This window comes from Tachyglossus aculeatus, chromosome 24, assembly GCF_015852505.1.
Source record: "Tachyglossus aculeatus isolate mTacAcu1 chromosome 24, mTacAcu1.pri, whole genome shotgun sequence".
NCBI lineage: Eukaryota > Metazoa > Chordata > Mammalia > Monotremata > Tachyglossidae > Tachyglossus > Tachyglossus aculeatus.
In genome coordinates, this window is record NC_052089.1 from 6924721 (window position 1) to 6936809 (window position 12089).

The window sequence follows — 12089 nt, forward strand, 5'->3', positions numbered from 1 at the left end:
TAGACAGTATTTACGGCGAGGCTCATTAGAAAACAGAGGTATTCTTCCATTGTGCAAAACACAAGCTAAGGAACTAGAAGCGTGGAGAGGGAACGATGATCCACCAGGCCGCAGGTCGCGGAGAAAAGAAATCGATTTTTCAAAGAACGGTTAACTTTGAACGGGTTTTGGATTAGATTCTGGTGTGCCATTACAGAAGGGCAATTCTAGGTTCTAGATCGAGACGTAACCGCTTTTACCAAGACTGTACTTGAGATGACAGTCTCAGGCCAACACTTAATACACAATGCAGAAAGGAGGTTGCTTTTTTTTTTTAATTTTTATACCCCAAAACATACAATTAACTTTAAATTAACATTCTGTTCTTACCTGGGCCACAGACCAATAAAGTACTCTGCGTGACTATTCAAATCTCGAGAGACAGTAGTACAGCATTGAGAAAAAACAACGTAGAGCAGCTCAGATACATCTCACCTAGATCTGACATTTCCATTGGTCAAGTTGGGAGTACAAAAAGTAAGCTCGAAAATCAACTTCAAAAAGCTTATTCTTCCCCAAGAAAAAGGAGGGACAGATGTGAAAGCGACCGACCGACGCGAATGACACGTTGCGGCAGAGTCGGGTTGCGTTCAGCGGTGGCTAAACGTACCACTCCCTCCGGGAAATGACCGAACCGTCTACCTGGGGAACTAAGTCGTCCTCGTTGTCGTCGAAGCAGTCCTCGCCGACGTACTTCATGCCCAGCTTTATGTCTTCGTAATAATCCATCGGTCTCTCAAACCGCCCCTGGTACCGGTTGGCGAGGCTGTCGCCATTGTTCCACTCGGATTTTTCGGGATCTTCCGAGCTCTCCTTACATATGAGGTTGTTCGGGGGGTGTTTCGTCTCCTTTTTGATGCTGTCGGGGTAGGAGTCCAGCTCGTCGGGTTGCAGCACGTCGATCTGGGATTCCTTCTGCATATCCGACGGCGGGATGTAGTTCTTGGCAAAGTAGTCGCCGCGGAACGTCCGTCTTCGCCTATAGACGATGACGCCCGCCAAGACGCTGATGAGGATCAAGAAGAGGGTCCCGCCCACGGCGCTACCGATGATGGTGCCCAGCGTGTCTTCCTGAATGCTGGCCAGGGTGGACAGTGGGAAGGGCAATTTTTTGGACGCTGTGGCTACACCTGGGATGTCCACGGTGGAGAGGTGCCACGGTATCGTTGGCGGGAGGGTGGTGGTAGAAGGAGGATCTAATGGAAACGGCAAAGATAGACAAGACACAGAAGGGCAGAGCATGTCAATGCAGAGCTAAACAAGAGGCAAGTTGACCGGAAAGCCCGGCTGATGGATCCCTAGGCTCACCGCGCATGATGGTTTTTCATTCTTATCGGGAGACCTCTGTGCTTCTCGTGATTGTTCTCTGGGTCACACTGACAACAGAAGCTCTGAGGTCTCAGTCACGCAATCAATCAACCAATGGTATTTCTTGAGCGCTTACTATGTGCAGAGCACTGTACTAAGCGCTTGGGCCTCAGCGGGACTTCTGCAAAACAGCGAAGTGGCTGGGGTTGCACTGCCCTCAGGTCAGTCGTATTTATTGAGCGCTTACTGTGTGCAGAGCACTGTACTAAGCGCTTGGGAAGTACAAGTCGGCAACATATGGAAGACGCTCTACAGCAGCCAGGCCTCCTAAGGAGAGGGAGCCTTGGGTTCAGGTGGGCAGGTGTTTGGCTGAAAACCTTCCCAACTGCAAATCCGGGCCCGTGGAAACCCCTCCGGGATCCCTTCAGCTGATGGGCCGGAGATACGAAACGACAGCTGGGCTAATATTAAATGGAAAAGTTCATCGGGTCCAATTCCTCTTGTTTTTTTTTTTATTGAAAAAAAAAATCAATGCAGCAAAAGAATGAAAAACCATAGATGCTTGGTAAGTGGGTAGAAAGAGAGCTATTGATTTTAATTATTCTCTCTAAAATATTTTCCCTGTGTGAATGCAATTGCTTCCGTCTGGAGCAGGAGAGGGGACAAATTCAAATGTGGCATGAAACACACTTTCTTCAGTCATTTTTAAATGCAAGTGAATGCTGGGATGAAAGGCAGCCAAGACACCACTCCGGGGAAAAATCCATTTGACCGCTCCCAGGAATTCGAAGTTTGGATCAAGGATTTTATTAAGTCAATTCCAAAATAGTATAACGACTAGGAAAACCCCCAGGAAGAATTAATACTTTAGAGAGAACACTTTAACACTACCACCATATTAGAGGCAAATGATCCAGGGTATTGCTAGGGATTATTCTGTATATCTCTGTTAAAATAAAGGCATCTACAGTGGTGAAAATACAGGCTGGTTAATTGAAAATTAAAGGTGTTTAGGCTATTATCCACAAAATTATAATATAAACAGAGGAACAGAAATGTGAATGCTCTCAATAGCAAAAAGAAATGTCCCAAAATAGTAGAATTTCCTAGCTTAGATGAATTCTAATGGGTGGCACTGACACATTATTACAAACAAAAACAAAACACAGTGTTAGAAAGAACTCTAAGTCTACACTGGGAAGTTATGCTAATGTTATTTACAGTGGAGAGATACTTACTGTAATAGTTTTCGTCACGGAATGCCATGTGTACAGAATGTGGTGAGAATTTAGCAGTCAAAATATAAAGCGTTGAACACAGAACAGTAACGAGTTTCCTATGAATATACATATATACAACTAATCCTGCCACGCATGGTGAGGGGATGAATATTAGTTCATACAGTATAAGTCAGTGAAAGAAAGAAGAAAAATTTAAGACTCAATGCACTCTACTGGTGAGTGAAAAGGAGTGTGTTGTTAACGGCGATACGAAATTCGAGAAATCAGGAGATATACGGAGAGAAAGATAAAGACAGAAAGGAGAGGGAAACCCAAACTAAGGGGTTCGCTGTGAGGGAGGAAGGGATCTGTCCTCACCAGTATCGGCTCTTCCGACCAAGCGAAGAGCGAAAATAAGTTGGCCTTTCCAAATCAACACTCGGGTCATTTTGGAAAACGGGACTTCCGGGTGTCAAATGTTATCTTCGGAACGATCCCTTGGCGTTTATGAACGAGGGACCCGCACGGTCCGCTTTTAAGCTCGGAGTTCAGAAAACACGCAGCCCTAATGCAGTCCGGTCAACTTCTGGTTTGTCTTCCCACCCAACAGGTGCTTTCGTGATGTCTGAAAAATAGCCTGCGTGGTCGTGTCATCTTCTCCACAGAGCCCGGAAGAGCTCTCTCCGGGATCTGCTGCTTCCTCTCATCCAAACAACCATACCGTTGGTCCAGGCAACTACATCAGCCTCCTCGCTGATCTCCCTGCCTTTACTCTTCCAAACCCAGACCATAATTCGTTCTGCTGCCTGGAATGTTTTCTAAGAATGTCATTCCCACACATTCCTTGGAAGCCTCCAATGGTTGCCCGTTCTCCTCTGCACCATGAAGGGACCCTTGACCAGTGGCTGTACAGCACTCAATTGGCTTTGTCTCCCTTCTACTAACCACTCTCTTCTCCCACTATCAATCGATCATATTTATTGAGCACTGCAGGGCACTGTACTAGAATACAATATAACAGACACGTTCCCTGTTCATGAATTTACAGTCTACACTTTAGGTCGCATCCTCTCCAGCTAATCTACCATGATAGAGCATGGGACTGGAGTCAGAGGGACCTGTCTTTTGTGTGACCTTGGACAAGTCACTTAACTTCTCCGCGCCTCGGTTCCCTCATCTGTAAAATGGGAATTAAGACTGTAAGCCACATGTGAGACAGGGACCGCGTCCAACCCAACTAGCCTGTACCCAACCCGGCGCTTAGAACAGTCTGGCACATAGCAAGTGCTTAAGAAATATCATGATTTGTATGTATTTGGGTCATTGAGCGTTCTTCTTGACTTCTGCTAAAGTTTCTTGATTTAGTACGTTCGGGAAAAGATGAGGCTTAATGGGCAGGGTCCGGTCAAGGGATATGTCAATTAAATACATAGCATCACACACTCAGAAAGCCTTTCTTTGGCACAGAGATGTAATGTCTGTGCTAAGACTCAGGAAGGATTATAAGCCAAATGTTTTTCAGGTGACACGGTGCACATCAAAATGCAACGCACTACGATGGTCAGACCTGAAACACCATGCTTTAGAGACCATATTTACGCACATGTTTCACTCTACCTTTCGCAGAGCCAAAAACAGGGATGGGACTATTTTGAAGGGTCATCTAAAAATTAAATCTACCAATAAGAGGAGCAGAAAAAAGGGAGGAGATGAAGCAAGATGAGGAAAGGAGAAGGGAAGGTGGAGAAGGGTAAGAAGTCTTTTGAGACTGCATCTCTAACTTTAAGTTGCACTCTCTTAATAATAATAATAATCATCATTATAATTATAATAATGGCATTTATAAAGCACTTACTATGTGCAAAGCACTGTTCTAAGCGCTGGAAGCACCTTCCTACCCACCTTCTCTGCTTTCTTCCCCAGTGGATACTGCTAACTCTGCTTACAATTAAGATGTGAGGTACAAAAAATAATCTCCCCCTAATCCCCTCAAAAGTTAGGTTGGGGAAATTAACTGGAGGAGACAATTATGTGAGTAAAGACAGTACTCAACCAAAAAAGATAAGCCCTGAATGTGTGAATATTTATAGTTGCAAAATAAGCTTCAATTCAATTTATTTTTAATCAGACCTATAATCTGAAAACGGTCTTTACTATTAGGCCTAATTTTCCTCATGGCTTGAAATCCTCCGAATCATATTCAACTCATTCATCAGCCTATACCTTGTGAGATTACACTTCCTTCACCCGGAGGGAATCAAAATATCAAAATTGATCACTCGGGGCTAATATCCTTTCATATTCATGTGTACACACACAGGAATTGCTACATTCCCATGACTTATCACGTATAGCCAACACTTTCACGGATTCGTATTTGATTCCATCTGAGCAGAGAAGGTATAATTCCACAAAGAGTAAAGAAGAGTGAGGTGAATGCGATTCACAGAATTTCAAGCAATGAGCTTCAGGAGAGAACTCTTTTAGATCTGGAACTGATTAAAAAGAAAATTGAAGTCTCTCCTTTAAGGAGGTACAGTAACATGTTTTAAATTTCTGGACGCCTCCTTTCCGTCGGATTCATTTTCTGGCTTGCGATCTTTTCATCCAAGAGAGGTTCCTTATCTTTTCTACAGAAATACTGGATTAGTTGCCCTTTGCTTCCAAAGACAACCCCACGGATAACTTATTTAAGAATACAGGTTGGCTGACAAGGAAGCACGGTTGAGCAACGCTACATTCTATGCCGAATACGCCAAGATAGTTTTTTCTGATGCTTAGCATTTTCCAGTTGCTCTTTTAAGAATCCGCCTGTTGGAATCCTGGCCTTCCTGAAGCGTCTCCCTGTATCCTGATGTCACACACCAAGCTGCTCCATCTGCTGCTACATCTCTCCAACCCTTTTTTCATGGTATTTGTTAAGCACTTACTATGCAGCAGACCCTCTGCTAAGCGCTGGGGTGGAATGCAAGCTAATCAGGTTGGACACGGGCCATGTCCCACGTGGGGCTCACGGTCTTAAATCCCCATTTTACAGATGAGGGAACTGAGGCCCAGAGAAGTGACTTGGCCAAGGTCACCCAGCAGAAAAGTGGTGGAGTCAAGATTAGAACCCAGGGCCTTTGGATTGCCAGGCCCGTGCTCTATCCATTAGGCCACACCGCTTCGTGTTGCGGAGTCTGTTGGGAGTGCTCTGCTCTAGACTTCACTCGTTTGTTTGGATCCCCCTATGTGCATGCATCTCGTTTCAGGTTCCCCATTTAGCAATAATTTGGGAAGCTTGAATTTGTCCATTCTTCTCTCACGTCCCGCTCAGTGCAGTAAAACAGTGCCGCCCTGGGCTTTTCCTCAACACCGGCAAACGGACACCAGGATTTCATCCAGCCACTTGACATTTTCAGTCTGGCTGGTCGGTGACATTGATGAAAAGGCTCCAGAAGCTGGAGAGATCTTTCTGGACCGGTGCACGATGTCTTAGCTGACCTTTTAGCTCAGTCTGAAGCTTGGCGCTTCATCCTCATTCTCTACCTAAAGACCTACAGATCGTGGCTTCCCCTTCCCCCAGACAAAAGATGGTAGACGGGCACGTGTGCGTGGCCGACGACAGTCTACGGTCACGGGTGAGGCTTCCCGGGAGTCGAGGCGTCCCCTCGGTCTTCTCCCTCGGGCGGACTGGACACGACCATCGGTCCCTAATGTCCTGCTTGTGTCCCTGTGCTGGGCCCTCAGAGCACAGAACCCTGGCAGTTCCTCAGAGACACTCACTCACCCTTCCCCTCTTCAAGGGCCACTCTTGCGTTACCCAAAAGGAAGCCTGACTCAAGTCCCATATGCCAGTGGGGCCCTCCGCGATCCCGTGAGAGACTCCGTGAGATTCCTCTTGAACCTGAATTGTCTTCGTACTTACCGGGGAGTGAGGCAGGGCTCAGCATCAGCTGGGCCTCGCTGCCTCCGCTCTGAGCTCGGTGGTGACTCTTCCGGGCCTGGAGACTTTCTTCCCAGGTCCCCCTTGCTACGTGCCACTTGACATAGACTCTGCTCCCCAAAGACAATGAGGAAACAACCCTGTGGGTGCTACACTCGGTGAGGGAGCTGGAGTCTTTTAACATCAGCTGTGAGGGGAAAAAATACAGTGCGGGGTGGCTACTGCCTAAACCTTGTCATAACTCATTTGGTCTTTGTGGACAACAGGTCCTAGGTTCCAGTTAGTTCTAGTTATAAAGCAACATATCTCGAAGAGAAAATGGTTAAAATAGTCCAGTCCCCCCCAGTAATAAATGTTGCAAAACATCTTTGTTGGGCTACTCTAAAAATTTTCAGGTTCTAATCACCAAAGCCCTGGCCCCTGGAGAAACAATTTAGTTGGTGGTTCTCCTGCAAAGAAACAAGCTACTTCTTTCCCCCAGTTAATAATAATAATAATAATAATGGCATTTGTTAAGCGCGTACTATGTGCAAAGCACTGTTCTAAGCACTGGGGAGGATACAAGGTGATCAGGTTGTCCCATGTGGGGCTCACAGTCTTAATCCCCATTTTACAAATGAGGTAACAGGTACAGAGAAGTTAAGTGATTTGCCCAAAGTCACACAGCTGCCAAGCGGCAGAGCTGGGATTAGAACCCATGACCTCTGACTCCCAAGCCCGGGCTCTTTTCACTGAGCCATGCTGCTCCATGCTGTACTCCGTTAGAGTGTAAGCTCCTTGTGGACAGGGAATGGACCCCTTGGTTATTCTGTTGAACTTCCCAAATGTCTAGTACAGTGCCCCCCACCAAATGGGAGTTCAGTAAATGTTACAACAACTACCATCAACACCACCATCAGGCTGCTGTTTCCCCAAGTGAGAGGCGGATCAAAAGTTGGCTATCCTTCCTCCAGGAGACCAGCAAACCCCCACCACGGCACAGCAGGTGGTCTCAAATTTGAGAAATCCCACGATGTCGGGGCCACAGAACAGGATGGCGTTCTCAGGCTCAGAACACAGTTTGCGCCTCGGCTATTGGGAGGCTAGAGACAACGTTTGTAAAGATACACACCTTTTACAGGTTCGGTTTTTCCCTTCCTTGTGAGTATTCCGAGTTAAAGCAGAAATCCTTGGCAGGCGCCACCCGCCATTTTCAGTCCACATATTACTATGATCGGATCCCGGACTTTACAGCGGCACACAATGAACGCAAGCGAGAACTCACCTAGGATGTAGACGATCTTTTGATCACTTCTTTGACCAAGGGAATTGGTCACTTTACAGACATAAACCCCAGAGTAGTTGTAAGACAGGGGACTGCTGAAATGTAGTGTGTTGTTTGACGTCACTAGGCCTTCGGGCCACTGCCCATCCAACCTGAATTGGAACAAGTCAAAAAAGAGGCTTAAAACTCTCAAATACCTTCATCGTTCAATGCAAAAAATCTTCCGGCGTCTGAGTGAAGGGCAGTCTTACAAATCAGAGCGGTCTCATTAACGTCCTAGTTGACGGCATTATGGTTCATGTGATGTCTTCCACGTGTGGGCACTGGTAAAGGCCACTGGGGAAAGACCCTGCTCAGTAAATAAAAAGCTTTGGAAATGGTCAAGAAAAAACAGCAGCTTAGGTTGAAAACAACTGGTTGGAAAAGAGTCGTAGAAAATTTTAAACCCTCTCTTTTTAGCTTTGGTTACGAAACCGAAGCCTAGATGGGAGAAGGTATAATGAACACCTAGATACATACTATATATTATATAAAGTACAAATGTACTACACATTATAAATAGCATAAACATGCTACTTATATATAGTATAAACACATAGATATACTATATACTAGACAGTATAATTTATATTTAGATAGGCATACTACGTATTACATATAGTATAAACACTGTGTGTGTATATATATGCATGTATATATGCATATTCATTCATTCAATCATATTTATTGAGCGCTTACTGTGTACAGAGCACTATACTAAGCGCTTGGGAAGTACAAGTCGGCAACATTTAGAGACGGTCCCTACGCAACAACGGGCTCACAGTCTAAAAAGGGGAGACAGGCAATAGAACAAAACATGTAGACGGGTGTCAAAGCCGTCAGAATAAATGTGCTATATGCACATCATTAACTAAATAGAGTAGTAAATATGTACAGGTAAAATAGAGTAATAAATCTGTACAAATATATACAAGTGCTGTGAGGAGGGGAAGGGGTAGAGCGGGGGGGGATGGGGAGGAGAAGAGGAAAAAGGGGGGCTTAGTCTGTATACATATGTATGTATATGTATATGTATATATGTATGTGTATATATATATCCATAAACATAACAGCATCCAGTAATGAAAGAATAGTCCACTAAGTGTTCAGGAGAAATAAAGTGATATATTTTAAAATTTTACCCACAAGTTTAAGAGGAAAAAAGGAACACCTACTTAGGTATATGGCCCAGGAATACGAGATAAATGCTCAAACTCTTATAAACATTATACGGAGCGGTTTCTATTCCCAAAGGGGGTTTGAAATAGGAATCTCAAGTGGTCCCCTCTAAGCCCTGAAGAAAAACCATCTATAATCGACAATGCTCATCATCAAGAGTACACACTCTCTCTCCGGTGAAGAGCACCAGCAGATCTGAATGAATACACAGGCCCTGCTCTCAAAGAGCTTACGGTTTAATGGGGGAGAAAACACAAGCTGAAAACACAAAACCCAACCAAATGAACCAATGCAAGTTCCAGGAGCATAAAATTTAACGATGCCGTTAACGGAAACATACGGCTAAGGTCTTCAGTGCTCTCCAAAGCCAGATTGAGTTTGGGTAGCTGGGTGTGTGTGGAAAGAGCAAAGCCCAGTGAGGTGAATCTAAGGGTGGATGCGGAGCCCGCTCTTGTTTCCGCCAACGGGAAGGGTGAGCTGTTGAGACCTCCCAATAGGGTCCCGCATGGACTGAAGAACAGTGCTTTGCATATAGTAAGCGCTTAATAAATGCCATTATTATAAGAGGAGACCAAAATATCACCCAGGAGGGCAGCCAGGGGGAGGTCTGCTCTACCCCACTCCAATATTTCTCCATTGGCCGAGGAGCGAGATGTTGGGGAGAGGCGGAGACTGGGGGACAGGAGGCCCTTCGATGTTTCAAATCGGGGACCAGAGCTCTCCTCAATAGGATAAGAGTAACTTACGCAAGGAGCCGGTTCTAAGGCATGACCTTGGGTCTTCCTAATTTACGATGTTATAAAGCCATAAATTGGGTTAAAGGCAAAGCAACCCACAAGGCCAAATGATAATGGAGGAATTTAACTGCCATTTCCGGTGGCTCCTGAGAGCCCTAATGATTGGCAGCCGTCTCTGGAGAAGGCCCTGACCTCTGATCGCCCAATAAAAAGCAGGGCTGGGGCCTGGCCTTTGTTCTAGGGCCCCAGCCCTTTCCTGGCAATTCAAAATGATCCACAAACAGCTTCTAGATTTCTCCGGAGGGCTTTGCGCAAAGGTGTCTTTCAACAGAATGTCATTCTTAATTCCGTTCATGAGAACCGTCCTCTGATATCTCCCCCGTCTCCCCCTGCCCTTTCCCATCTGTTTTTACCCTTTCTCTGGGTCCCACAGCCAAGCTCACCCCTTCGGGTGAGAAATCCTCAGATTTCTGGAGTTTGGCTAGTACCAAATAACTTAAAACAGGCCAGGAGGATGGCAGCTGGCTACTACCGAAAAGATCACCAACGGAGCTTCTAACCCTACACCTCATTATGGGACAACAGGTGGAGGATACCGGCCGTGTCTGCTGCAGGTTATATCAAACTCGAAAAACGCTACTGAAGCAGTGTGGCCCAGTGGAAAGAGCCCAGGCCTGAGAGTCAGAGGCCCTAGGTTCTACTCCCGGCTCTCCATTTATCTGCCGATTGACCTTGGGCAAGTCGCTTGCTTTCTCTTGGCCTCAGTCACCTCACCTGTAAAATGGGAATTAAATCCTACCCCCTCCTTCTTAGGCTGTGAACCCCATGGAGACCACGGACTGTGCCAAACCTAATTAACGTGAATTTACCCCAGCACTTAGTACAGGGCTTGGCACATAGTAAGCGCTTAACAAGTACCACACATTATTATTATTATTATGTTATTAACAACATAGCAAGTGCCTGGGGCTGAAATCGCTGCATTAATGAGAACACTGAAGATTGTCTCTCATTTTTCGGAATGCATAACTGGTGACGCTCAGAAAGGGGAGCTATAGTTTTCACTCTGTGGGAATGTTTCATTGTTCGCTGTTTGCAGACCGGAGTGGACAATACAAGTCTGAATTTGGGACCCAGACAGATAAATGGTTGCACCTTAGTGATCCGAGCAGTAATTCCCTCTTTTCAAGCACCCTAATTAGGCCCCACCCTCGGCTTTGAGGGGATCATGTCTACTGACATTACTATGTTCTCCCAAGCGTTTAGTACAGCGCTCTGCACACAGTAAACGCTCGATAAATACCACCGATCCATTACTAAAGAATCCTCCACTAGTTAAGGGTTTGGCCCAGCAAATAATGAGGGCATTTGTTAAGTGATTACTATGTGCCAAGCTCTGGGGTAAACACAAGCTAATCAGGTTGGACACAGTCCCTGTCCCACATGGGCTCACAGTCTTAATCCCCATTTTAAAGATGAGGTAATTGAGGCACAGACAAATTAAGTGATTTGCCCAAGATCACGTAGCAGACAGGTGATGGAGCCAGGATTAGAACCCAGGTCCTTTTGACACCCAGGCACACGCCTGTAGAGCTTCTTCCCCTAAGCCACTCTTCAATAAAGTCAGAGTAATTTAATACAGTTTCCTGGGTCACTTAACTCCCCTACGTTCAGACGATAACATTCGGTTACCTTCGCCATGTGAATTCCGTGGGGGGTGGGTTTGCATCGGCATTACAGGTGAGATGAACGTTCTCTCTCCCAATAAACCAATTTCCATCATACCCTGTGACGGAAACTTCTGGGACATCTATAAAATAGAACGGGATGTGACAGAGCAACATAAAAAAACTGCACAGAATCAGAAGAGAGCCAGAAACACCTTTTTTGCCCATTAAGAGAAATACAGAAGAGATGTGCAAGGGTTTAGTTGCTTTGGACACTTGTAAAATCAATCCATCAATCCACAGTATTTAGTGAGCACTTAATGTGAGCAGGGCACTGCACTAAGTGCTATGGAGTCCGTGATAGAGCAGAGCTGGTAGACCCGCTCCCTGCCCACAAAGAGCTTACACTCTGGGAGGGGAGAGAGACATTTAAATAAATTCCAGCTAAGTACAATGTAGAAGAGAGTGGGAAGTGAGGAACTGAAGGCTTAGTCAGGGAAGGCCTCTGGGAGATGCGATTTTACTAAGGCTTTGAAGTTGGGGAGAGGTGGTCCGCCATAATCAGCGGAAGTAGCGTGGCTCAGTGGAAAGAGCCCGGACTTTGGAGTCAGAAGTCATGGGTTCAAATCCCGGTGTCAGCTGGGTGACTTTGGGCAAGTCATTTAACTTTTCTGGGCCTCAGTTACCTCATCTGTAAAATGGGGATTAAGA

General features: G+C 45.7%; 1 protein-coding gene across 1 annotated transcript in view; it reads right to left on the reverse strand.

Annotated features, from left to right (window-relative positions):
• Nucleotides 1-296: 296 nt before the first annotated feature.
• NECTIN3 (nectin cell adhesion molecule 3) overlaps nucleotides 297-12089 on the reverse strand; it is a 110901-nt gene continuing 99108 nt past the window's right edge. The window contains exons 7-9 of the mRNA XM_038766140.1: nucleotides 11404-11521; nucleotides 7757-7908; nucleotides 297-1235 (exon numbers count right to left, since the gene is read on the reverse strand). Coding sequence (XP_038622068.1) covers nucleotides 640-1235; nucleotides 7757-7908; nucleotides 11404-11521 — 866 coding nt within the window. The 3' untranslated portion in view covers nucleotides 297-639. The remainder of the gene's footprint in view (nucleotides 1236-7756; nucleotides 7909-11403; nucleotides 11522-12089) is intronic.